We start from the raw sequence: 27,173 nt of genomic DNA on the forward strand, positions 1-27,173 counted from the left end.
TACACCAAGATGATGGTACTTTAAAATAAGCTCCTAATTTATGGCTCATACTTAATGCTTGGTATTGCAAATTTAGGATTTCTGGGAGACTGTGTGATCAGCAGTGTTTGACTCAAGGTATCTCTGTCATGTTCAAAGTAGTCCTGGGGTTTTTATTGTTAAGTCTGTACTTTCATACCTTTTTAAGGGCATCTTTAAGAGAGTATCCAAATTATTGAGAATTGTTGGAGTTATTGCTTGTAGGTATGTAAGTATGAAAAAAAAAACCAAAACAACAACCAACCAAAAAAACCCACCCGACAAACTTTTGTTGTACAAGAATTGAGCTTTGAATGTTCAGTAGCACGTAGAGAATGAGTGAACATGATGCTAATTCCTCATATAGCTTATAGGAGGATTTGCTGGTTTTTAAGTTATCAATTCATTGATCTGTTTCCTTAACTACATTTCTATGCCTGAATCTTCAGACAAAACCTGTTGACCCCACAGTGGATGGAGGTGCACAGGTTCAACAGGTTGTGAACATCGAATGCGTGTCAGACTTCATGGAAGCTCCAATCTTGAACATTCAGTTCAGGTAAAACAAAGGATTCAAATGCTAGTGAATTAAATAGATGAAAGATGTTAAATTTGCCATGGTCCTGTGACTGAAATGTAGAATCTGGACACACAAACCTCTCTTGGGTAGACTACTTACTTGAAAAATTGATCTAACTAAGCTTTAAGCTACAATGTGGAACAATGTGGTTTAAAAAAAAACAACAAGCAAACGAACAATCAAGAAGCAGCTACTGATAAAATGGCTCCATGACTTCTCTTTCTGCTATCTGTATAAAACAGCAGTCTTCCTGTTTGCTTAAGAAATCTTGACAGGAATATGTGCAGTAACTTCTCCCTTCTGGAAACCAAGAACATTTCTGCAAATGACTTGGCCTGAAAATGTATGCAACCAAAAATAGAATCTTGTTCTGTCCACTCAACATCAGCTCAACTTTATGAAATCCTGCTTCCTGGGCTACATGCTGTTATTCTAGTCTAAAATGGTTTTGTTGATATTTTTTCACAGGGATATATTTTTCACTCCTTTGGGTGATATCTAGGATAACAATCTGTGTTAAAACTGAGAGATCCCTGCTAAAAGTTTGGCCAATTCATGTGCTATGTAAGCAGAGCAAATAAATTCATTTAACAGTGGATTAAACTTTATATTATAAATATCATCTGGTTATGATAGATTTTAATCATAAGCAATTGGACCTTAGTGTTTATCCTCTGTTGCTTGGTTGATTTATGCTGAGAGACTGCTGACACTGCTGTGTACATTATGTTCTTTTTATTCCATATGCAGGTATGGTGGAACATTTCAAAATCTTTCAGTAAAATTACCCATCACACTGAATAAATTTTTCCAGCCAACAGAGATGTCTTCTCAAGACTTTTTTCAGCGTTGGAAGCAACTGAGCAAGTAAGACTTGGTACTTAGGCCTGGGACTCTTGTGGTGGGCCAAGGGAAGAAAAAGGTGTATAGAGAATGTAGCTGGTGCAGTACCTCATCCCATACTTAATCCTGTAAACTATAAGCTCTCCCAACAGAATTAATTGCTATTGAACAATGCTGTACATAACATGTATTTATCTTGCCTTGCCTTGCAGTCCAAAACAAGAAGTACAGAATATCTTCAAAGCAAAACACCCGATGGATGCAGAGATCACAAAAGCAAAGGTAGGTGGTAGTGTGGTGTTTTTAATTCATAGTGTAAGGGGTTAGTGGCATGTCATGTTTTAACCTCAGCTGGCAACTAGGTGCCACACAGCCATGGGATGGGGCAAAGAATAAGGAGGTTAAAAGTGAGAAAACGTGGGTTGAGATAAAGACAGTTAGTAGCTAAAACAAAAACCATGCACGCAAGCAAAGCAAGGAATTAACACTGACAGGCAGGTGTTCAGCCATCCCCAGGACAGCAGGGCTCCCTCACGTGTAACAGTTACTTGGAGAGATTACTTTATAGATAGGAAACTAAGAATAATGACCAGAAATGGACTCTACACAATTTATTTATTCTGACTGGCAAAAGAGACAGATGGTATATGTATGTCTGCATATATGACAGATGATATATGTATATCTTACCTCCACTGAAGAGGTGAAAGGTGTTCTGTATTCAAATGTGTAAGAGGCACTGCCCTTATTTCCATAGCTTGCTACAGTAGCAGGTTATACACAGTGCTAACAACCTTGATAAGGCTCTTTGATGGCAGTTGACTTTGCCATAACAATACACAGTTTTATCATGTCTGGCTTGGTCTTCTTGGCTTTTTTTTTTTTTTTTTTGCAAACAACACCTTGCACTTCTGACAGATGTTGCAGACCTGTGATAGTCTTCTCTGATCCAAAATCTACTAAAAGCAACTGGTAAGAGTGCAGGTTTAAAACAGGATTTTATATCTCATCCTCTGCCTCCACACTTCAGAGCCAGGCTCTGGCAATGAAGTGCATTTAAGAGCAAAAAGAAAAGAAACGAAACCAAAGTATTACCCAACCTCCTTCCCTCCTTGCTTTTGGAGTTCAGATGGTGAGGAGCTGCAAGAGCTGAGTGGTCAGTGCTCTCAGCATTTGTTTCACAGCACCTAGGTGCAGGACCACATCTGAGACAGCTTTAACAGCAGAACAGGATTTCTTTTGAGGTCAGACTATTACACAGAGACATGCTTTTACCTTTTACCTGCTAGGATTAGTGCTGTATATGGGAGCACTGGCTGTAGGTGAAGGTTGTGATATGGTACAGTCTGCTCTCAGTAAATGTCTGAGAAAGTCAGAGAAACCTTTCAGTATTGCAGCACATAAAAACACACAGTGAACACTGCAAGCCTGATTTGCAGACATTCAGCAAATCTGGAGCTCAAGCAAATTCACATAAAAAATAATCTGAGCTACAAAATACTTCTTTGCTTTTGTACTCTTAGAAAAATTCAAGTTTTACTATAAGGACAATATAAAACCTGAGAGGAATAATAAGCAGTAAATAAGAAAAAAGCACCATAGGGACATTAAGATAGATAAAACCATAATACAGGAAGTAGTGGAATCCCCATCCTTGGAAATGTTCAAAAAATGAGTGGATCTGGCACTTTCTGATGTGGTTTAGTGAGCATGGTGGTATTCAGTCAAAGGGTGGACTTGAACATCTTGGAGGCCTTTTCCAACCTTAATGATTCTGTGATTCTCTGAAAATGCCATCACTATGAACCATCCTCCTGTTCCTTCCTTCCCCAGGTTTATATGCTGAGCCAGGGCATCATGTAGTTTGGAACATCCCATTGGTCAGTTAGGGTCAGTTGTCCTGACTGCCCTGTCCCAGCTTCTCGTGCACCCTCAGCCTCCTCTGTTGGGGTGAGAAGCAGAAAAGGCCTTGGTTCTGTGTGAGCACTGCTCAGCGAGAACTAAAACATCCCTGAATTATCAACACTCTTTTCAGCAGGAATCCAAAACACAGCCCCACACCCTACTAAGAAGAAAATTAACTCTATCCCAACCAAAACCAGCACATGGCATAAGTAAACTTTGTGCATTTTGGTTTATATGGCAATTGGATCATCCTGTTAAATGTTATCCATGTTGTGTAACAGAGTCTTGGCAGTGCTGAGATGAATGGACTGTTTCTCACTGTGATTTGAATTAGATATAGTCTTCAATAGCAGCTGGAAACTTGAAGCTGTTTAAGAAAACACCAATTCACTGCTTAAAACTGAACTGGAAGATACTTCAAGCTCTAATTTGTACTAGAGTTACTAGTTAGAAAAGTCACTTTTTGTAGAGCTGGCTGCCTTAGGCAAAACAGAAGTAACTGTGGAAGACAGGAATGGCTGTATCAAAACCAGGGGAGATTTCTGTTAAATCTTAACTTATTTCTCAGTTGCTTTTGAGAACAACCTTATTTACAGGAACAGCTCATTAGCAGGATCATTTTTCAAACATTTGTTGTAATGAAATTGGTATTGGAGAATTCTTTGTCTTGAACACTTAAAAGTTAGTCTCCTACTTGTTTTGCTATTTGGTGGTGGCTCTGTTTGGGTAGACTTGATATTTGTGTCCTCCTCTCCCCACATCTGAATCTCCTACATTTCTTTCACAGATAATAGGCTTTGGATCAGCACTGCTTGAGGAGGTGGATCCCAATCCTGCCAACTTTGTTGGTGCTGGTATCATACATACAAAAACTACTCAGATTGGATGCTTGCTGCGCCTTGAACCCAACCTCCAGGCACAGGTATCTGTGTAACTATCACAGCTTAAATACAGGTTCTCATTTGAGCTAAATATCTGTGTGTATCTGAAACTCCTTAAGGTATTTAAAAATCACTATTGCAATAGCAGATTGTGACTGCAGGCTCCAGCAGGAAATTATATGGTAGCAACTGGTCCTGCATGACATTACACCATGTCATATACAGCTGCTTCTTCATAGCAATTCCCTTTCCTGTTAGAAGAGATCATTGTAATATTCCAGACTGTCTGTCAAGTCTCATCTTCTCTTGAAGGTTCGAAACATTTAATGTTTTTGTCTTGTGCACCTCAGACAAGGTTAAGTATGCTTTCTTTTGCCATTTTAAGTTAGTAAAAAAGTGGCTAAAAGAGAAAGCATGAACACAATGTTAAGAATATTTTTACTCAAGCTTTTTAGCTAGAGGTTTTATCAAAATTAATTAAGGACTAAAAATAAGTTTTGTGTGGTAAGTCTTCTGTTCCCTGAAAGAAGTGGTAGTAGAGGGTCTGTAAAGTTTTCCACAACATTTACTCGTCTTAAAGAAAAATTTTGGACAACACCTTTCTGTTGAAGGCTAAAAATACTATAATAAAAGTAATTCTCTACAAGCATCTGAATATAAGTTTGGTTCAGCCAGTGGTTTGAAAAAGCTGTATTACTCATTGGCTGGCTGCCTCTGAATGTTTTGATTTGAGGTCTTTTTCCTACCAAAGCTTACAAAGCAAGTAGGAGGTAACTGTTAGTTTTCACTAGTTGACTGTGCATTCATTTAATGCCAAACTGTGTTTAAAAAGTAAGTAAAATTTTATGTTCTTTTTCAGATGTACAGGCTCACACTACGAACAAGTAAAGAAGCTGTATCTCAGAGATTATGTGAATTGCTGTCTGAACAGTTTTAATATTAACCATGTCAGTTTTGGTTTTTCCACTTATATCACTGTCATCATACTGCAAATAAATGTCTTGTACATCACTGTCTGAGTACTGCAATGTTAACCAATACCAGCTCCCTGCCTTAATAGGACTTGACCCTTGTTTAAAATTAAGAATATAAAATGTACAGTACAGGGAAGTGACTTTTTCCATTAAAAATGGCTTTTAGTCTGTTACACAAAGGGTGGGAGGGCTGTTTTTGCTCTTTTTTTTTTGCAGAGGTCAGGCTTTTAACCTTGTTGAAGGGAAGTTGTTTTAGATGTGGTAATCAAGGATTTCAGCTGGAAATAGCTAGTAAACATTCTGCTTCAGTACCTTTAACAGGTACTTCCTCTGCTCTGAGTTGAAAGAAACCAATGTACTGCTGCTCAGTAAGGTTAAATCAGATGTTAAATGTAGAGTCAAAACTTTGTAAAGTGAACGTTCCCACAAGTTGTCTGCTGGATGGGAGGGCAGATTCCAGGATGTGTTTGAATCTGATTCAAGTGAACATTTGTGTTGTGTCACCAATCTTTGTATTTAAAAAATGTCACAGGACCAGAGTCTTAAAATATTGTGTAATATTTTACATCTTAATGTTTTCTGATCTTTGGAAAGTGAATTGAAAGCAAAAGCTATTCTTAATCCTTCTGCTTATCTCTAATAATGAGATGAGCTTCTCTGGTAGGTGGTGAATGAGTATATACTTGTTCCTTGTTACTCAGTGAAGTTAAATACTTTGTTCTCTGTTTTTTCTGTTTTCCATCAGACTTCACAAGTAATAGTCCTAATGATGTGATACAATTAACTGCAGGGTCTAGTATTGTATAAAAGAAGTGAGAGGAAATGGGCCCTTGAAGGGTTCTAAGGCATGCACTCTTAGATGAAAATGTAATTTTAAACAATATTTTCCCCAGTGTACATGAATGGTAAAACTTTAGAGGTTGAATAACTGATATCTGAACAGTTTCCTTTCTGTCAGTGGTAAAAATGTCCAACATGGTGTAGAAAACTTCTGTTGAAACTTAAAGTGGAATACTCAAAACCGTTCGGGTTTTTACAACCAGAGTCTTTTTAACTTGTTTCACGTCAGCAAACTCTTCGCAGCCTCTCTGCAGAAATTTTGGCTCACGCTCAAGCCTTGAGGTGCAACAAAGGCTGCAAAACCAAAGCAAGTGAGGTAGCCCAGTTAGAAACCATGGGCAGTTGTAAGCGAGAACTACAGATCATGATGAACAAAATCATGTACTGCTGATGTGAGAAGTGAGCCTCAGGTCAAGGTTTCCTCAAGGTTATTTAAAGGCAGCCTGGGACTGGTGTCTCACACACGTACAGACAAGTGTGCCCATGGAGTAAAGGTTTTGAGTAAGAGTGATGACACTGAAAATACATTTAAATGAGGCTGCTGTCATGCTGCCCAGTGCACAGCAGGGGACAGGATTCTCCATGATTGAGTGTGCCTTGCTTTTTGTCTTCAGTGCTTTGAGTTTAAATGATGGAACTGGGAGATTATAACTTGATTTGGTCGAAGGGTAGTGATTGTACTTGAGTACAAGTGAAAAATGAGGAACAAAGGTTTTGCTGTGATGTGTGGATTTTGGGGGATATGTTTTGTTTTTCCAGAAATGGCTTGTAACTATGGATATTAAGACTGAAAATTTGGCTGAAGGCCTGGTCATTCTGCAAAAGTTCTCTTGAACAATTGGCCCCTTTAAGGCCTTTTAAATACTTCTTAATTAAGACTCTTTGATCATAAATATTGTCATTGAAAGTCTTCATGAGCAGTTCCTGCAGTCATGTTGGGCAGTTGCAAAATACTAATGGGATACCTTATGTTTTTTCCTCTGGATGGTGTATGTCTCATTATTAGTCCTGTTACGTTAACCATGCTGTCGGCTGCTACATTACAAATCTGATGTGCTGATCTAAAGGGAGTCTTAGCAAAGACAGGGGAGGAGCTTCTGTTTCAACTATTCCAAATCCTGTTGTATATCTGTCCCCCTGAAAAATTTTCTGTGCCCTCATTGAAGGACACCTTGAGAACTGCACTACTTTATTTCACTCTGCTTTGGTTCAAGCTGTGCTAAAATGTGCATTAAAATATGGGAAGGAGGGAGGGGTAAGGGAAAAGTGTCTTTTCAGTGGTGACTGTGTTAAGCTTATGACTGTTCACTCTTTATATTAAATGTCAGCTCAATGAAGCCATGAGCAGAAAAGTGAACCAATTAAATACAAATACTTTATTTTTTTTGTTTGTGAATGATGGTTAACTTACCAGTGATGTATCCTGTCAAGCAGACAAAGTAATTTCTGCAGTAAACAGTGTTATTGTTTTTAAGTGCAGTATTTTCAGGCATTGACATGTGAAAATAACTGAATAGCAAAACAGGTAGCATATGTTCATTCTTGACCTACACTCCAGTATGTAACATTTATGGTGATTGTCTTATTTGTATAAAACAAAGTTCTGTCAAATTAAGTGGAGAATTTTCATATAGAAGACTATATATTAGACTATATTCATCAGAAGAACGTATTAAGATTAAATAAATGATTAGAACAGTAATCAAACTGTCCTTTTTTTGTCTGGGAGCATAAAAGTGTAAGAAATACTTTGCATGGAATGGTTGTTGTGAAACAATTGATGTGATTTCTTTCTGAAAACTAGTGGGTTTTGTTCACTTGAATCTTATCTGGTCTAAAGATCTCTGTTCCCTCCAGTGAGTGAGTTTGGTTTTGTTGTTGTGTTTAGTCACATGTTATAAATACTCTACTGTAAAAAAAACCCAAACCAACCAAAACCTTGATGTAAAATCTTTCTTCCTAGAGTGCTTAACACCAGTAAGTATGTGAACAGTGCAGACTGCAGTAAACTGGAGTAGCAGTGGGATAAGGTTGAGGCTAAACAGCACACATCTGTATTACATATGGGCAGGAGCTGTAAAAAGTTGATGTCACTGTAAAGAGTATCTAAACTGCTAAATAACATCACTTAAGCTCTAAATGTATGCTTCAGATTCTTCTCTGAAACTTGCTAAAAGGGAAACAAATATGAGCTTTTGTGCACTCATACAGCTTTTTCTTAAATTATTTGCAAACAAAGTAATAAAGAATTCTCTTGACTGGCAGCAAGTAGAAATTGTTTCTGAGTGAACCTGTGTCCTGTTAGATGCATATGGGCTTTGATTTCTTGCAGGGAAATGCCGTCAAATTTCTGTGTTATCCAAAAGCCACTACATGTCTGTGTTAGTAGTGTTTGTAGGGTGCATGCAGAAACTTCACAATTAGCTTTTGGCTCATGTAGCACCTTGCTTTCCAACAGCAGTCATCTGTGGATGATGAACACAAGTGCTGTGTCTACCTTCAAAGGAAAGGGAATGGGTCAGTTCTCCCAGTGAAGTGGTGGGCTATTCCACAGGTCCTAGTTCAGCTGTAGTGAACCTAACAGACTATTTTCAGTTAAAATAACTGGCCAAATAATGAAAAGTTTGGAAATTCAATTCCTTCTACTTTATTTGAAAGTCAAATTTCTGTTACTGCACAGTGCATGGGCCAGTTTTTAGCCTCTGGTTAAATATTATCACCCTGAACAAGGCCATACAGTCTCTGACATGGTCTTCCCTCCCGAACTTCACGCTGCCCATTCTTTTTTTCCTCTCTGCATCCCACCCTCCTGATCAGGAATAATTTATCTGTCAAGTTCACTGACAGTCCAGGCAGCTGCTCAGAAGCCTGATTGCAAGTCTACTGTATGCAACTGTCAAAGTTACAAACACAACCACTAAATACAGTTATGTCTATAGTGAGCCTTTTTCCAGGGTCATCTGGGTCTTGGCATGGTAGTTGGAATTCCTTCTTAAGAAGCTGTAGTGGCCGACAGCAGCCACATGCTGTGATGACCGTCATGTTCTCAACATTCAGCCTGTTTGGAAGAGAGGAAGAATGAGTTGGCATTTGTATACAGAATTTTAGGCTTCAGGCTTTTCAAGTATTTGCACTTTTTTTTTTCCTGTGGTAGGAGGTTCAGAGGAAAGAGCACAACACTCAGCTTAATGGTTCTGTCAACTAGAGAACTACAAACAGTGCAGCAAGCGACTGAAGTTCTCATGATGGGTGCTGCAAGAGCTCAGGTGTACTGAGCTGCTGCCTTCCTTTTTAAAAGAGGGTGTTCTTGTCATCTATTAGGCCTCAGACCTCACTGCAAAACTAGTAAGATTTGACTTCCCTGTTCTTTGCACTTCTGAACATTGTAAAGTAACTGTGGATTTAATCTTTTTAAAGCTGTGCACTGGACTACTTAGAGTTTGCAAAAGGTCTCTGGTATGGTCTGCTAACACAAATGCTAAATTGTGTGTGTTCCCTTTGCATGGTTCATGGAGGAAGGAAAATCCCTTTCTTCCTCTGAGCAGTTTGCACCAGAATCTAAGCTGGTGACTGCATAGTAGTATCAGTTGTGGGGTGTGAGGTCAGGTAACAAAGCCACAGTAGACTTGCAGGTATCTTGCTGACTTCACAGTAATAAAGCACACGTAGGTGAAGTGACTGCTTGAACAGGCACAGGAGGCTTCGAGTCTTTCACGATGCTGCTGTTTTCTTACACTGTTGATTTCTGACAGTGTTCAGCCTACTGCTGGACTTGGTTCTATCTTTCTCTTTGTCAGTGGGAAGCAGTATAAAGGTAGGCTAGAATTCAGGTATGTGAACAAGAAAGTTAAGGAAAAAAAATATTGTTTTTAAATCTCCCTTGCAGGGGAGAAATGTTTGCTTGGTTTCAGTTAAAGTTGGGTTTTAACTACAACTTTCTAAATAATTGTGACAAACCTTAACTCTAAAAATCTTCCGCCAGGGTTCACAGCCCTTCTGAATATTCTCAGGATACAAAGTCAGTCACTCAGTTTTTAAAAGGCTGGGGGACACCTGAACTTGCTTTGAAGGGGATAGCTTTTAGCTTCAGGATTAATTTAAATTAGTTATTGCAAAGGCAAAACTCTTCGTTGCTTTTCTTCTTGAACATAGTATTGGCTTGGGTTGTTGGGAATTTAACAATTTTAATTTTAATTTTTTAATTGTGAACTCTAATACTGCTACACTAAGTTTAGTTGTTTTGAAGCCTTGATTTTCTGTTGAATAGTCTCCTACTGGGCAAGCAGAACTGCACAGGCTCAGACAGCACACTTGTAATTATAAATTATACCTGAATTACATTCATAGGAGAATGTTATGAAACAACTGAAGTAACATTATGTACCCTAAATGAAATTTCTTATTTTACTGTCTTAGCTATTTGAAAACAGGTATTTGTAGTCTAAACAACCTTTTCCATCTTTAAAAAGCAAACAAATAAACAAAACCAAAATCCCAACAATCAAACCCACGAAATAGCCCCCCAAACCTGCAGCGTTGACATCTGTTTATTTTTAAAAAAAAAAACAACCAAAAACTTAAGGAAGTGAGATGACATTCCTTCTTTAGAATGTAAATCCCTATACAGTAAATGACCTTATTAATGCTGGTTTTAGTTACCTGCTTTGTATGGCAACATAATATATTACTGGGTGGATTCTAACCACATGTTCCTCCCTGACTTTTAAGGAGCAGTAGTTCTTAAAATACCACTCCTTACAGATGACTAAGTAAGAAAACTTCAGTACTCTACAGCCTCTGAGCTATCCTTACTTTGTTGAAGATGGACATGATCCTTCACATCGGCTTAAAGTGACATTTGCAGAACAGCCTTTGTAAGTTATTTTTTCTTCATATTCAACTTCTCTACAAGGATCTGTCAAATGTAAAAAAAGAGAAGGAATTATAGCAGAAATTTATCTTGGTCTTCTTGAGTGACCTTGGTTAGATGCCAAAAGCCTCCATACTTGGTTTCATGGAATACCATTCTTACTGCATGAGATAATTAACAAGTCACAAGTGAGTAACACAGCAAGAGGAGGTTTTAAACTGGGTGCTGAAGATGCATGAGACACTTATCATGGAGAACAACTAAGAACACAGAGATTGCTGGAATTACAAATGAGGAAAAAAAATTCCTGTTAAGAATGTAGTTCAAATTCAGTCTAGCAGGAAAAAAACTCTGCTGAGAACGTTAAGATGCACGTAAAACAACCAGCTGTCTCGTTCTGGTGGAATTACTTCTGGTTCTCAGGCTTTGTAGTAGATCTTACTTCCTGGAAAAATGCTTAGCTTACTCATTTTAAGGGTGTAATTTTTTGTAGGCAGACAGAAGTTCACAACTTTCCTTACAAGACAGAATGCCTAATGCTACATACTGATGTACCAATCTCCTATTTTCTCCTGACTTGAAGCATGACTCTTAAACATTGTATGAAGCTAAAAGCTGACTGAAAACATAGGTTTTCCAAGGAGTTTAAACACAGTGTTTGAAGTTTATTTTAAGGAGAACAAAGATGCTGAATACTACAAAGGCAATTCATGCACTGCTCACACTTGCTCCTGCACAATTATCTCTTGAGCACAGTCAGGTTCCGTGGTTAAAGGTAGGTTATAGATGAAACCTGAACACTATTGCAGGGAAGACTCAGTTAATACTGTAGTATATGTTTGGGAATTTCTTACTGGAAAATAAAACAACTAATAACTGGACAGTGTAGACTAAGACTGCAAGGAGCAAAGTCAGTAACGCTAGGTTGGGAATGTAATGTTTGGAAGCACTTCTCTTAGGAAAAGAATGTGAACAAAATCCAAAGCAGGCCTCTAAACCATAACTACACTGTGGAAAATCCTTCTGCTTATGAGAGTTCTTACTTGGATTCCCATTCTGTGAGGTGAAAATCATGAGGATGAAGGGCAAGCAGGGTCAAATCCTGCCTCCTTGGGTCAAACTGTCATTTCCCAATGCTCAAGCAGTCAGTCAATTTGAGGCTCTTTTCTGCTAAAACTGCAATGAGCCTCTTTGGTACTGCAGCACTTGTGTGACAGCAGGATCAAGGACAGACTTGCATTTAATCACTTCTCTGCAAGTAGGTAATTCTGCCATGCCTTGTGGCTGAGCTGACTGACCTGGCCAGGCTGCACTCTGACACAGTGTTAATGGTGAAAACAGAGATGAAAGGTTCAGCTACAGGTAACTGTGCCCACTATTGTATATTGATTCTTACATCACCCTTTGAGAGTAGTAGTTAACCACAAATGCAGTTTTCTTACATGACTATTTGGAACCCTTTGTATAAATCAGTCTTCTGGATTAAGACTGATGTCTTGGTTGAATGGAGCATGGAATTCTGCTTTGTTCATTCTTCCTTCCTGTTAAGAGTTCCTGGTTCAGTGGATCTGATTGTAATGACAAAATGAAGGACTTTGTGTGAGGATTCACAACAACTAAGGAAGTAGCATATTTGTCTGTGGAAAAGTTTTGAACACATGCTTCAAAGACAAAAAGATACAAATACTTATAATCTCATTATTAAGCAGAGTAGAAAAGGGGCAGGCCTACTAGAATGCTGCATATCCCTCCTGATTCTTGAAAAAGATAAGGCAAATGAAGAATGTGCTTTCTTTAGGAATTAAACACACAGAAAATGAGACCAAGGAGTGAAGTCAGTGTATGACAGCGGCCAAGGCAATAGGGAACAAGGCAGTATGATGTGGCTAAAGTACACGTTCCAGATAGTTTCTCCTTTGTATGTTGAAAGCTCCCAAAAGAGAATGCAAAGTGGCTCAAGTTGAGATGTTAACTCTTCTCTTGGTCCTCAAATGGTAGTTAAAACAAATAAACACACAAAAATGAACCATACAGTAAACCTACCTTCCATTCATAGATTGAACAGTGCATGTGTCACTCTGGTTTATTCTTAGAAGGTGTTAACCCATATCCTAGAAAGCACTGAATAAAAACTGCCTCATTGTTTCTAAATAAGAGTAGAAACTAGGCCTCTGCTACTTATACAGGGCACAGCTAAAATCTTAGACACCTCTTGTTCCTGACTCCTATAGTGTGGATCCTAAAGTAGGACAGTTCCATTTCAAAGTAGTAGATAGATATTGCTTTGTGTGCATCGCTTTACATGAAATGGTGTGGAAATTATAGAAAATGGTATTCCTTCAGTCAAAAAATATTAGGTGATTAATTATGCACAGGAACCAAAAAACATCTCTGTACCTTGAAAAATGGGAAAACAGTATCCAGCAGAAGAGAGAACAAAAATGCTGAACTGTGCAAAGTATATGAGAGCTAATAAGAGGGCTGCAAGGTAAGTCAAAAGATACGTTTTATTTGAACAGGCTTTCTTACAGTGCTTTTGAAGATTAGAAAATAGAGGTTCTGTGACTCTCCTGATCTGCATCCTGTCAGACTCTTTAACTCATGCTTTTTAATGTCTACAGTATTGTATAGCAGGGAATCAGCTTATGAAATCTAAGACATCAGACAATTACTGTACAAAAAGTAACTGCATAAGGGGCAAAAAGAAAAGATGGAGCCAGTGGGTACAAATGGTATCATAGATAAAGAATATGTAAAGAAAAAATTCATGCACTCATGAAATAAAAAAAGGTATTAAAAAGCATGATACAGGAAATGCTATGGATATACATTACCATGTGGAACTGTGGATGGCACAATAGAAGACAAGGACGTTGAAAGTCTAGAGGTGAAAGAAGGAGCTGAGGTCGTGCGGGCAGTGGTTAATGTTGTTGTTCGCAAGGTGCTCCTTTCAGCCGACTCTGTAGAAGCAGTAGTGATCACAAGGGGAGCAAATGTCATTGTTGTAGATAAAACAGTTGGGACCAACACTGGAGTGGATTTGGCAGAGATACTGGTAGGAACGGCTAAGGAAGATGTTTTGCCATATGGAGACAATGTGGTGTTTTGGAAAGAAGAATATGGAGTACTCTCAGCAGACCTAAATGTGGAGGTAGTGAGGGGTGTAGGTGTAGGCATTGTGCTGACAGTTGCAGACAAAGAAGAGGATGTAGATGAGGCAGTAGATGGCAGCTGAGTGCTGAGTGGGCTGCTGGGGGCAGTTGGAGAGCTGGGATTTGGAGATGTTGTCAGAGGGAGTTCTGTGCTGCTTGGTGGGCTGGTTTCTGTTGAAACAGAGGTCTTGGAGGTGCTGCTGATGGAGGTGGCAGCTGTGGTCTTCTGTGTGGTCAGAGTTGGCTCAATGTGTGGCACAGTTGACATTTTATGTGTGACGGCTGCTGGGAGGAAAGCACAGGTCAGCTGAGGATGAGGGAAAGAGGGGGAGGGAAAGGAGGTGGGCAGAAGCCTTGGGCTAAGGCAATAAGCTAGACAAGCAGCCCTATGTTGCACTGTGTATTCCTGTGAAAAGAGGGAGGTTTGGACTTCTGTCTCCATCCATAAGCCTTCAGGTCACACTTTGACTCAGGCATGGCCCCTCGGTGTGCCAGGTGATGGTGGAGTGACCTGGCTGAATGGAAAATGCCCACCCAGCCTCTCGCTCGCTCCCCCTCTTCAGGCATTGTGGAGAGAAGTGCAAATACCAAAGCAAGAATATCCACGTGCGTCTGGATCAAGACAGTTTTTAGAAGTGAAGAAACTAAAGGGAAAATTAACCAAGACCCACTCACAAGGTGCAAAAGCAGTCACTCACTGCCTCACTCTGCTGGCCAATGCCCAGCCAGTCTCCAAGCAACGGCTACTTTTGAAAAAGTGCCCTGCCCCTCCATTGCACTGCTCAGCGTGACTTTCTGTGCTATGGAGTGTCTCCTTGGCCAGTGGCTTTGGGCTATGCTGGCTGTGTCCCTGACAGACCTCACGGCCACCCCTTGCCCACTCCCCGAGTGGCAGAAGGAGAAACAGAGAAGGCCTGGATGCTGTGCTAGCACTCCTCAGCAATCTCTAAAGCACTTGTGTGCCATCAACACTGGCTCGTACCTGCATCTAAAACACAGCACCAGGAACCCTGCTAGGAACAGAAATTGGCTCCACCCCAAGCAGAGTCATTGCACAGGCCCAGGACTACGCCAGGAACCAGACTGGCAGTAAGAATGGAAGGCTGAGCATTGAAACTAATGCACAAGTGGGGTGTGGTTCTTAGATGGAATGCTGGAGGCAGAGGTGGATAGATGGACAGATGGAAAGAAGGTAGCTGGGAAGAGTAGGTGGGAGCACCAGAAAGGTGGTTGTGAGCCTTACCAGGCTGTGAGGAGCTCAGCAATGTTGAGGACACAGTTGAGGAGGGAGAAGGAGCAGGAGATGGCACTGTGCTGGTTTTGGCTGTGGTGGGTGCAGAAGACTCTGCTGTAGGAGACTCTTGGGGAGCACTTGTCATTGGAAATGAGGGCTTGGGCCTCAGGGTTGTAGGTGTAGGCCTGGAGCTGGTGCTTGGAGCTGCTGTGGAATAGACTGTGGAAGTGGGAGCAGATGGCAGCCGGGTGCTGAGTGGGCTGCTGGGGGCAGGTGGAGAGCTGGGATTTGCAGATGTTGTTGTCAGAAGGAGTTCTGTGCTGCTTGGTGGGCTGGTCTCTGTGGAGACAGAGGTCTTGGAGGTGCTGCTGATGGAGGTGGCAGCTGTGGTTTTCTGTGTAGTCAGAGGTGGCTCAATGTGTGGCATGGTTGACTTTTTATGGGTGAAGGCTGTTGGGAGGAAAGCACAGATTAAATTAGGGTGAGAGCAAGGGGGGAAGGCAAAGCAGGTAGGCCCAAGTCACTGGTGGGATACAAGCAAACATTGCAGTACTGTCCTGCACTGATTATTACTGGAAAAGAGGGAGGACTGGGACTGTGGGTCCTGTCCACAAGCTACTGTCTGATTTCTCCCCTATAAAGGGAGGAAATGGACAGGGAGCCTTCCTACAGGCAAGATCCTTCTGCCTCTTCCTGGAGGAGTATCCTTTCCATATGAACATGTATATTCCTTCAAGGAATAGGCAGGGCATCAGGACTGTGGCCCCTGAGACTGGAAGACCAGGTTACATGGGACAGTCCAGTGCCCCATGGCCATACCAAAGGATGGCCATACCATAGTGCTGATGCAAAAAGGACTGGGAATGGAGAGCAAAAACTAAAACAACAGTGCAAGGCACATGCTCTGCTAGAAATGAAGATGAGAAAAGGGAGAGCAGGCAGAAGCAGTGGGACACAAAGGAATGGGACTTACCAGGCTGTGAGGAGCTCAGCAGTGTTGAGGACACAGTTGAGGAGGGAGAAGGAGCAGGAGATGGCACTGTGCTGGTTTTGGCTGTGGTGGGTGCAGAGGACTCTGCTGCAGGAGACTCTTGGGGAGCACTTGCCCTTGGGGATGAGGGCTTGGGCCTCAGGGTTGTAGGTGTAGGCCCGGGGCTGGTGCTTGGAGGTGCTGTGGAATAGACTGTGGAAGTGGGAGCAGATGGCAGCCGAGTGCTGAGTGGGCTGCTGGGGGCAGGTGGAGAGCTGGGATTTGCAGATGTTGTCAGAGGGAGTTCTGTGCTGCTTGGTGGGCTGGTCTCTGTGGAGACAGAGGTCTTGGAGGTGCTGCTGATGGAGGTGGCAGCTGTGGTCTTCTGTGTGGTCAGAGGTGGCTCAATGTGTGGCACGGTTGACTTTTTATGGGTGAAGGCTGTTGGGAGGAAAGCACAGGTCACTTGAGGGTAAGGACAGAGCGTAAGGCAAAAGGAGGTGAGCAGAAGTCTTGGATTAAGGCATTGTGTAAGAAAAGGAGCCCTGTATCACACTGAGTCTTCTTGGCCACAAGGGAAGATTCGGCTTCTTGCTCCCTCCTGAAGCATCCATGTCCTGCTTAGAGCCTTTCATGGCCAATGTGTGTGCCAGGTAATGGTGGGGTGACCTGGCCGGATGCAAAGTGCCTACCCAGTCACTAGCTCTCTTCCACTCATCAGACCTGGGGAGAGAAGTGATGAGGCCAAAGCAAGGGTACACAAGTGTGTCTGGAAGAGAGACAGTTTTTAGAAGTGAAGAAACGAAAGGAAAAATTAACCAAGACCCACTCACGAGGTGCAAAAGCAGTCACTCACTGCCTCACTCTGCTGGCCAATGCCCAGCCAGTCTCCAAGCAACGGCTACTTTTGAAAAAGTGCCCTGCCCCTCCACTGCACTGCTCAGCGTGACTTTCTGTGCTATGGAGTGTCTCCTTGGCCAGTGGCTTTGGGCTATGCTGGCTGTGTCCCTGACAGACCTCACGGCCACCCCTTGCCCACTCCCCGAGTGGCAGAAGGAGAAACAGAGAAGGCCTGGATGCTGTGCTAGCACTCCTCAGCAATCTCTAAAGCACTTGTGTGCCATCAACACTGGCTCGTACCTGCATCTAAAACACAGCACCAGGAACCCTGCTAGGAACAGAAATTGGCTCCACCCCAAGCAGAGTCATTGCACAGGCCCAGGACTATGCCAGGAACCAGGCTGGCCAAAGGCAGTGGGAATAGACAGCCAAGCATGCAAAGAAATGTGCACCTGAGATCTGGTTCTCATATGGAAGGATACAGGGAAGGAGAGAAAGAAGGGAGGGATAGAGGGATGGACGGAGCAACAAAGGGAGGGAGTGATAGAGTGAGCTGGGAAAAGCAGGCAGGAGAGGTCCAGAGGAGGGATACAAAGATGATCAGTGGAGAGACTTGGGGAGCAGGGCCTGTTGAGTCCAGAGAAGAGAAGGCTGAGAGGGGATCTCATCACTGTATACAAATATCTCAAAGGCAGGTGTCAAAAGCATGGTGGTAGACTCTTTCGGTGGTGCCCACTGACTGGACAAGAAGCAATGGCCATGGAGTAAAGCACAAGAAATTCCACTCAACCTGAGGAACAACTCCATTATGTTGAGGGTGGCAGAGCAGTGGAACAGGCTCCCCAGGGAGATTGTGAAATCTCCCTCTCTGGAGACATTCAAAACCCACCAGAATGAATTGCAGTGTAATCTGCACTAAAAGACCCCTTCTTGGCAGGCAGGTAATGATGTCCAGAGGTCCCTTCGAACGCTAAGAATTCTGGGATTCTGTGAGCAGCAGGACATGTAACAGGAAGCCTTACCAGGCTGTGAGGAGCTCAGCAATGTTGAGGACACAGTTGAGGAGGGAGAAGGAGCAGGAGATGGCACTGTGCTGGTTTTGGCTGTGGAGGGTGCAGAGGACTCTGCTGCAGGAGACTCTTGTGGAGCACTTGTCATTGGAAATGAGGGCTTGGGCCTCAGGGTTGTAGGTGTAGGCCCGGGGCTGGTGCTTGGAGCTGCTGTGGAATAGACTGTGGAAGTGGGAGCAGATGGCAGCCGGGTGCTGAGTGGGCTGCTGGGGGCAGGTGGAGAGCTGGGATTTGCAGATGTTGTTGTCAGAGGGAGTTCTGTGCTGCTTGGTGGGCTGGTCTCTGTGGAGACAGAGGTCTTGGAGGTGCTGCTGATGGAGGTGGCAGCTGTGGTCTTCTGTGTGGTCAGAGTTGGCTCAATGTGTGGCACGGTTGACTTTTTATGGGTGAAGGCTGTTGGGAGGAAAGCACAGGTCAGTTGAGGATGAGGGAAACATGGGAAGAGAAAGGAGATGGGTATAAGTTTCGAATTGGAAGTATGAGTAAAAATGGCAACACTGGGCTGCAGAAAGTATTCCTGGTAAAGGGGAGAATTGGGACTCTGGGTTCTCCCTAAAAGCTGCATTTATTTTGTCCTCTAACAAGTGTGGAAAAGGAGAGGGTGCCTTCCAACAGCCAAGATCGCTCTGCCTCTTCCTGGAACAGTATCCTATCCAGATGTGCATGTCACCCTTCAATGAATAGGTAGGCTCTAGGGACTGCTGACTCCAAGCCTCTAAGGCCAGGCTTACAGGGGCCAGACCAGTGACCCATGGCCATGGTGAAGGACAGCCATATCATATTGATGATGTTAAAAGAAGTGGGAATTAAAGGCAAATTCAAAAGAACAACAGTGCAAGTGTTCTGCACTGCTAGAAATGAAGAAGGGAAAAGGGAGATCAGGCAGAAGCATTGAGACATAAAGGAGTGGGACTTACCAGGCTGTGAGGAGCTCAGCAATGTTGAGGACACAGTTGAGGAGGGAGAAGGAGCAGGAGATGGCACTGTGCTGGTTTTGGCTGTGGTGGGTGCAGAGGACTCTGTTGTAGGAGACTTTTGTGGAGCACTTGTGGGGGAAGAGGGCTTGGGCCACAGGGTTGTAGGTGTAGGCCTGGGGCTGGTGCTTGGAGCTGCTGTAGAATAGACTGTGGAAGTGGGAGCAGATGGCAGCCGAGTGCTGAGTGGGCTGCTGGGGGCAGGTGGAGAGCTGGGATTTGGAGATGTTGTTGTCAGAGGGAGTTCTGTGCTGCTTGGTGGGCTGGTCTCTGTGGAGACAGAGGTCTTGGTGGTGCTGCTGATGGAGGTGGCAGCTGTGGTCTTCTGTGTGGTCAGAGGTTGCTCAGTGTGTGGCTCAGTTGACTTTTTATGGGTGAAGGCTGTTGGGAGGAAAGCACAGGTCAGTTGAGGGTGAGGGCAGTAGGCTAAGGCAGAGGAGGTTGGCACAGTGCTTTCTACTGTGAGCAAAAATGGCAGCACTGTGCTACACTGATTATTCCTGGTAAAGAGGGCAGACTGGGACTGTTTCTCCCCAAAAAAGGATCTTGCCTGTTGGTGCTTTCCAACAGGCAAGATCCCTCTGCCTCTTCCTAGAAAAGGATCTTTTCCAGATGTGCATGTCTATTTCTTCATGGAATAGGCAGTCTAAGGGCTGCCCATTCTGAGACTGGAAAGCCAGGCTATGAGGGAGAGAGCTGTGACTTTCGGCAATACCAAAGTGAGGCCACACTACAGTTCAGTTGTGAAAAAAATGGGGAATGGAGAGCAAAAACTAAAACAACAGTGTAAGGCACATGCTCTGCTAAAAGTGAAGAAGGGAAAAGGGAGAGCAGGCAGAAGCAGCGAGACAAAAAAGAGGTGGGTCTTACCAGGCTGTGTGGAACTCAGCAATGTTGAGGACACAGTTGAGGAGGGAGAAGGAGCAGGAGATGGCACTGTGCTGGTTTTGGCTGTGGTGGGTGCAGAAGACTCTGCTGCAGGTGACTCTTGGGGAGCACTTGTCATTGGAAATGAGGGCTTGGGCCTCAGGGTTGTAGGTGTAGGCCCGGGGCTGGTGCTTGGAGGTGCTGTGGAATAGACTGTGGAAGTGGGAGCAGATGGCAGCCGGGTGCTGAGTGGGCTGCTGGGGGCAGGTGGAGAGCTGGGATTTGCAGATGTTGTTGTCAGAGGGAGTTCTGTGCTGCTTGATGGGCTGGTCTCTGTGGAGACAGAGGTCTTGGAGGTGCTGCTGATGGAGGTGGCAGCTGTGGTCTTCTGTGTGGTCAGAGTTGGCTCAATGTGTGGCTCAGTTGACTTTTTATGGGTGAAGGCTGTTGGGAGGAAAGCACAGGTCAGTTGAGGATGAGGGAAACATGGGAAGAGAAAGGAGATGGGTATAAGTTTCGAATTGGAAGTATGAGTAAAAATGGTAGCACTGGGCTGCAGAAAGTATTCCTGGTAAAGGGGAGAATTGGGACTCTGGGTTCTCCCTAAAAGCTGCATTTATTTTGTCCTCTAACAAGTGTGGAAAAGGAGAGGGTGCCTTCCAACAGCTAAGATCGCTCTGCCTCTTCCTGGAACAGTATCCTATCCAGATGTGCATGTCACCCTTCAATGAATAGGTAGGCTCTAGGGACTGCTGACTCCAAGCCTCTAAGGCCAGGCTTACAGGGGCCAGACCAGTGACCCATGGCCATGGTGAAGGACAGCCATATCATATTGATGATGTTAAAAGAAGTGGGAATTAAAGGCAAATTCAAAAGAACAACAGTGCAAGTGTTCTGCACTGCTAGAAATGAAGAAGGGAAAAGGGAGATCAGGCAGAAGCATTGAGACATAAAGGAGCGGGACTTACCAGGCTGTGAGGAGCTCGGCAATGTTGAGGACACAGTTGAGGAGGGAGAAGGAGCAGGAGATGGCACTGTGCTGGTTTTGGCTGTGGTGGGTGCAGAGGACTTTGTTGTAGGAGACTTTTGTGGAGCACTTGTGGGGGAAGAGGGCTTGGGCCACAGGGTTGTAGGTGTAGGCCTGGGGCTGGTGCTTGGAGCTGCTGTGGAATAGACTGTGGAAGTGGGAGCAGATGGCAGCCGAGTGCTGAGTGGGCTGCTGGGGGCAGGTGGAGAGCTGGGATTTGGAGATGTTGTTGTCAGAGGGAGTTCTGTGCTGCTTGGTGGGCTGGTCTCTGTGGAGACAGAGGTCTTGGAGGTGCTGCTGATGGAGGTGGCAGCTGTGGTCTTCTGTGTGGTCAGAGTTGGCTCAATGTGTGGCTCAGTTGACTTTTTATGGGTGAAGGCTGTTGGGAGGAAAGCACAGGTCAGTTGAGGATGAGGGCAGGAGGCTAAGGCAGGGGAGGTTGGCACAGTGCCTTGTACTGGAGGCATGAGCAAAAATGGCAGCACTGTACTACACTGATTATTCCTGGGAAAGAGGGCAGACTGGGACTGTTTCTCCCCAAAAAAGGATCTTGCCTGTTGGTGCTTTCCAACAGGCAAGATCCCTCTGCCTCTTCCTTGAAAAGGACCGTTTCCCGGATGTGCATGACTATTCCTTCATGGAATAGGCAGAGTCTATGGACTGCTTAATCTGAGACTCAAAGGCCAGGCTATGTGGGAGAGACCAGTGTCACATGGCAGTACCAAAGTGAGGCCACACTACAGTGCCAATGTGAAAAGAATGGGGAGTTGAGTTGAGAGCAAAAACTAAAACAACTGTGCAAGTGACCTGCACTGCTAGAAATGAAGATGGAAAAAAGAGAGCAGGCAGAAGCAGTGGGATAGGTAGGAGGAGCCTTACCAGGCTGTGAGGAGCTCAGCAATGTTGAGGACACAGTTGAGGAGGGAGAAGGAGCAGGAGATGGCACTGTGCTGGTTTTGGCTGTGGTGGGTGCAGAGGACTCTGCTGCAGGAGACTCTTGGGGAGCACTTGTCACTGGGGATGAGGGCTTGGGCCTCAGGGTTGTAGGTGTAGGCCTGGGGCTGGTACTTGGAGGTGCTGTGGAATAGACTGTGGAAGTGGGAGCAGATGGCAGCCGAGTGCTGAGTGGGCTGCTGGGGGCAGGTGGAGAGCTGGGATTTGCAGATGTTGTCAGAGGGAGTTCTGTGCTGCTTGGTGGGCTGGTCTCTGTTGAAACAGAGGTCTTGGAGGTGCTGCTGATGGAGGTGACAGCTGTGGTCTTCTGTGTGGTCAGAGGTTGCTCAGTGTGTGGCTCAGTTGACTTTTTATGGGTGAAGGCTGTTGGGAGGAAAGCATAGGTCAGTTGAGGGTGAGGGCAGTAGGCTAAGGCAGTGGAGGTTGGCACAATGCCTTGTACTGTGAGCAAAAATGGCAGCACTGTGCTACACTGATTATTCCTAGGAATGAGGGCAGACTGGGATTGTTTCTCCCCAAAAAAGGATCTTGCCTATTTGTGCTTACTAACAGGCAAAATCCCTCCGCCTCTTCCTAGAAAAGGATCTTTTCCAGATGTGCATGTCTATTCCTTCATGGAATAGGCAGTCTATGGGTTGCCCACTCTGAGACTGGAAAGCCAGGCTATGAGGGAGAGAGCTGTGACTTATGGCAATATCAAAATGAGGCCCCACTACAGTTCAGTTGTGAAAAAAATGGGGAATGGAGAGCAAAAACTAAAACAACAGTGTAAGGCACATGCTCTGCTAAAAGTGAAGAAGGGAAAAGGGAGAGCAGGCAGAAGCAGAGAGACAAAAAAGAGGTGGGTCTTACCAGGCTGTGTGGAACTCAGCAATGTTGAGGACACAGTGGAGGAGGGAGAAGGAGCAGGAGATGGCACTGTGCTGGTTTTGGCTGTGGTGGGTGCAGAAGACTCTGCTGCAGGTGACTCTTGGGGAGCACTTGTCATTGGAAATGAGGGCTTGGGCCTCAGGGTTGTAGGTGTAGGCCCGGGGCTGGTGCTTGGAGGTGCTGTGGAATAGACTGTGGAAGTGGGAGCAGATGGCAGCCGAGTGCTGAGTGGGCTGCTGGGGGCAGGTGGAGAGCTGGGATTTGGAGATGTTGTTGTCAGAGGGAGTTCTGTGCTGCTTGGTGGGCTGGTCTCTGTAGAGACAGAGGTCTTGGAGGTGCTGCTGATGGAGGTGACAGCTGTGGTCTTCTGTGTGGTCAGAGGTTGCTCAGTGTGTGGCTCAGTTGACTTTTTATGGGTGAAGGCTGTTGGGAGGAAAGCACAGGTCAGTTGAGGGTGAGGGCAGTAGGCTAAGGCAGAGGAGGTTGGCACAGTGCTTTCTACTGTGAGCAAAAATGGCAGCACTGTGCTACACTGATTATTCCTGGTAAAGAGGGCAGACTGGGACTGTTTCTCCCCAAAAAAGGATCTTGCCTGTTGGTGCTTTCCAACAGGCAAGATCCCTCTGCCTCTTCCTAGAAAAGGATCTTTTCCAGATGTGCATGTCTATTTCTTCATGGAATAGGCAGTCTAAGGGCTGCCCATTCTGAGACTGGAAAGCCAGGCTATGAGGGAGAGAGCTGTGACTTTCGGCAATACCAAAGTGAGGCCACACTACAGTTCAGTTGTGAAAAAAATGGGGAATGGAGAGCAAAAACTAAAACAACAGTGTAAGGCACATGCTCTGCTAAAAGTGAAGAAGGGAAAAGGGAGAGCAGGCAGAAGCAGCGAGACAAAAAAGAGGTGGGTCTTACCAGGCTGTGTGGAACTCAGCAATGTTGAGGACACAGTTGAGGAGGGAGAAGGAGCAGGAGATGGCACTGTGCTGGTTTTGGCTGTGGTGGGTGCAGAGGACTCTGCTGCAGGAGACTCTTGGGGAGCACTCGTCACTGGGGATGAGGGCTTGGGCCTCAGGGTTGTAGGTGTAGGCCTGGGGCTGGTGCTTGGAGCTGCTGTGGAATAGACTGTGGAAGTGGGAGCAGATGGCAGCCGAGTGCTGAGTGGGCTGCTGGGGGCAGGTGGAGAGCTGGGATTTGGAGATGTTGTTGTCAGAGGGAGTTCTGTGCTGCTTGGTGGGCTGGTCTCTGTAGAGACAGAGGTCTTGGAGGTGCTGCTGATGGAGGTGGCAGCTGTGGTCTTCTGTGTGGTCAGAGTTGGCTCAATGTGTGGCTCAGTTGACTTTTTATGGGTGAAGGCTGTTGGGAGGAAAGCACAGGTCAGTTGAGGATGAGGGCAGGAGGCTAAGGCAGGGGAGGTTGGCACAGTGCCTTGTACTGGAGGCATGAGCAAAAATGGCAGCACTGTACTACACTGATTATTCCTGGGAAAGAGGGCAGACTGGGACTGTTTCTCCCCAAAAAAGGATCTTGCCTGTTGGTGCTTTCCAACAGGCAAGATCCCTCTGCCTCTTCCTTGAAAAGGACCGTTTCCCGGATGTGCATGACTATTCCTTCATGGAATAGGCAGAGTCTATGGATTGCTTAATCCGAGACTCAAAGGCCAGGCTAAGTGGGGGAGACCAGTGTCACATGGCAGTACCAAAGTGAGGCCACACTACAGTGCCAATGTGAAAAGAATGGGGAGTTGAGAGCAAAAACTAAAACGACAGTGCACAAGGCACATGCTCTGCTAGAAATGAAGACTGGAAAAAGGAGAGCAGGCAGAAACAGTGAGATAGGTAGGAGGAGCCTTACCAGGCTGTGAGGAGCTCAGCAGTGTTGAGGACACAGTTGAGGAGGGAGAAGGAGCAGGAGATGGCACTGTGCTGGTTTTGGCTGTGGTGGGTGCAGAGGACTCTGTTGTAGGAGACTCTTGTGGAGCACTCGTCACTGGGGATGAGGGCTTGGGCCTCAGGGTTGTAGGTGTAGGCCTGGGGCTGGTACTTGGAGGTGCTGTGGAATAGACTGTGGAAGTGGGAGCAGATGGCAGCCGGGTGCTGAGTGGGCTGCTGGGGGCAGGTGGAGAGCTGGGATTTGGAGATGTTGTTGTCAGAGGGAGTTCTGTGCTGCTTGGTGGGCTGGTCTCTGTGGAGACAGAGGTCTTGGAGGTGCTGCTGATGGAGGTGGCGGCTGTGGTCTTCTGTGTGGTCAGAGGTGGCTCAATGTGTGGCTCAGTTGACTTTTTATGGGTGAAGGCTGTTGGGAGGAAAGGAGGGTCAAGTGAGGATGAGGGCAAGAGGGGAAGGCAGAGGAAGTTAAGCTCAAAGCCCTGTACTGTGAGCATAAGCAAAAATGGCAGCACTGTGCTACACTGATTATTCCTGGGAAAGACAGAGGACTGGGACTGTGGGTCCTGTCTTCAAGCTGCTGCCTGGTTTCTCCCGTACAAAGGGAGGAAATGGATATGGTGCCTTCTTACAGGTAAGATCCCCCCGCCTCTTCCTAGAAGAGGATCCTTTCTGCATATGCATATGTAGGCCTTCATGGAACAGGCAGAGTGATGGACTGCCGACTGAGATTCAAAGGCCAGGCTAAGTGGGGGAGACCAGTATCACATGGCAGTACCAAAGTGAGGCCACACTACAGTGCCAATGTGAAAAAAATGGGGAATGGAGAGCAAAAACTAAAACAACAGTGCAAGGCACATGCTCTGCTAAAAGTGAAGAAGGGAAAAGGGAGAGCAGGCTTAAGCAGTGGGATAGGTAGGAGGAGCCTTACCAGGCTGTGAGGAGCTCAGCAATGTTGAGGACACAGTTGAGGAGGGAGAAGGAGCAGGAGATGGCACTGTGCTGGTTTTGGCTGTGGTGGGTGCAGAAGATTCTGCTGCAGGAGACTCTTGGGGAGCACTTGTCATTGGAAATGAGGGCTTGGGCCTCAAGGTTGTAGGTGTAGGCCTGGAGCTGGTGCTTGGAGCTGCTGTGGAATAGACTGTGGAAGTGGGAGCAGATGGCAGCTGGGTGCTGAGTGGGCTGCTGGGGGCAGGTGGAGAGCTGGGATTTGCAGATGATGTTGTCAGAGGGAGTTCTGTGCTGCTTGGTGGGCTGGTCTCTGTGGAGACAGAGGTCTTGGAGGTGCTGCTGATGGAGGTGGCAGCTGTGGTCTTCTGTGTGGTCAGAGTTGGCTCAATGTGTGGCACGGTTGACTTTTTATGGGTGAAGGCTGTTGGGAGGAAAGGAGGGTCAAGTGAGGATGAGGGCAAGAGGGGAAGGGAAAGGAGGTTAAGCTCAAAGCGTTGTACTGTGAGCATAGCAAAAATGGCAGCACTGTGCTACACTGATTATTCCTGGGAAAGAGGGAGGACTAAGACTGCGGGTCCTGTCCACAAGCTGCTGCCTGGCTTCTTCCTGAAAAACAGAGGAAAAGGACAGGGTTTGTTCCTACAGGCAAGATCCCTCTCCCTCATCCTAGAAAAGGATCTTTTCCAGATGTGCATGTCTATTCCTTCATGGAATAGCAGTCTAAGGGCTGCCCACTCTGAGACTGGAAAGCCAGGCTATGAGGGAGTGAGCTGTGACTTTCGGCAATACCAAAGTGAGGCCACACTACAGTGCTGACGGAAAAGAAGGCGGAATGGAGAGCAAGAAGTAAAACAGTGCAGGTGACCTGCACTGCTAGAAATGAAGAAGGGAAAAAGGAGAGCAGGCAGAAGCAGTGAGAGAAAAAGGACTGGGTCTTACCAGGCTGTGAGGAGCTCAGCAATGTTGAGGACACAGTTGAGGAGGGAGAAGGAGCAGGAGATGGCACTGTGCTGGTTTTGGCTGTGGTGGGTGCAGAGGACTCTGCTGCAGGAGACTCTTGGGGAGCACTCGTCACTGGGGATGAGGGCTTGGGCCTCAGGGTTGTAGGTGTAGGCCTGGGGCTGGTGCTTGGAGCTGCTGTGGAATAGACTGTGGAAGTGGGAGCAGATGGCAGCCGGGTGCTGAGTGGGCTGCTGGGGGCAGGTGGAGAGCTGGGATTTGGAGATGTTGTTGTCAGAGGGAGTTCTGTGCTGCTTGGTGGGCTGGTCTCTGTGGAGACAGAGGTCTTGGAGGTGCTGCTGATGGAGGTGGCGGCTGTGGTCTTCTGTGTGGTCAGAGGTTGCTCAGTGTATGGCTCAGTTGACTTTTTATGGGTGAAGGCTGTTGGGAGGAAAGCACAGGTAGGTCAGTTGTATGTTGCTGATTTGATGAGAAGTTGGGTGACTTCTACAGTTCCAGAATTGGCAAGGG

General features: G+C 45.3%; 3 protein-coding genes across 6 annotated transcripts in view; 1 reads left to right on the forward strand and 2 right to left on the reverse strand.

Moving 5' to 3' along the window:
* Positions 1-7,748, forward strand: part of AP2A2 (adaptor related protein complex 2 subunit alpha 2) — a 48,256-nt gene extending 40,508 nt beyond the window's left edge. For all 4 annotated transcript variants that reach the window (XM_051804222.1, XM_051804224.1, XM_051804223.1 and 1 more), the window contains 5 exons: positions 454-577; positions 1,349-1,465; positions 1,654-1,723; positions 4,134-4,268; positions 5,087-7,748. In XM_051804222.1, coding sequence (XP_051660182.1) covers positions 454-577; positions 1,349-1,465; positions 1,654-1,723; positions 4,134-4,268; positions 5,087-5,164 — 524 coding nt within the window. In that variant the 3' untranslated portion in view covers positions 5,165-7,748. The remainder of the gene's footprint in view (positions 1-453; positions 578-1,348; positions 1,466-1,653; positions 1,724-4,133; positions 4,269-5,086) is intronic.
* Positions 7,749-8,237: 489 nt separating this feature from the next.
* LOC127478489 (mucin-6-like) lies at positions 8,238-26,989 on the reverse strand. The gene is made up of 5 exons (XM_051804234.1): positions 26,643-26,989; positions 18,130-18,570; positions 13,746-14,345; positions 10,854-10,956; positions 8,238-9,099 (listed from the first exon to the last, which is right to left on the reverse strand). The coding sequence occupies exons 2-5, from the start codon at positions 18,263-18,265 to the stop codon at positions 8,922-8,924; spliced, it is 1,017 nt and encodes a 338-aa protein (XP_051660194.1). The 5' UTR covers positions 18,266-18,570; positions 26,643-26,989; the 3' UTR covers positions 8,238-8,921.
* The window catches only part of MUC6 (mucin 6, oligomeric mucus/gel-forming), a 28,768-nt gene continuing 27,784 nt past the window's right edge, over positions 26,190-27,173 (reverse strand). Inside the window, exons 32-33 of the mRNA XM_051804400.1 lie at positions 26,779-27,083; positions 26,190-26,309 (exon numbers count right to left, since the gene is read on the reverse strand). Coding sequence (XP_051660360.1) covers positions 26,190-26,309; positions 26,779-27,083 — 425 coding nt within the window. The remainder of the gene's footprint in view (positions 26,310-26,778; positions 27,084-27,173) is intronic.

Source organism: Manacus candei, unplaced genomic scaffold, assembly GCF_025592945.1.
Source record: "Manacus candei isolate 608988 ecotype Guabito, Panama unplaced genomic scaffold, ASM2559294v1 h1tg000060l, whole genome shotgun sequence".
Taxonomy (NCBI): Eukaryota; Metazoa; Chordata; class Aves; order Passeriformes; family Pipridae; genus Manacus; species Manacus candei.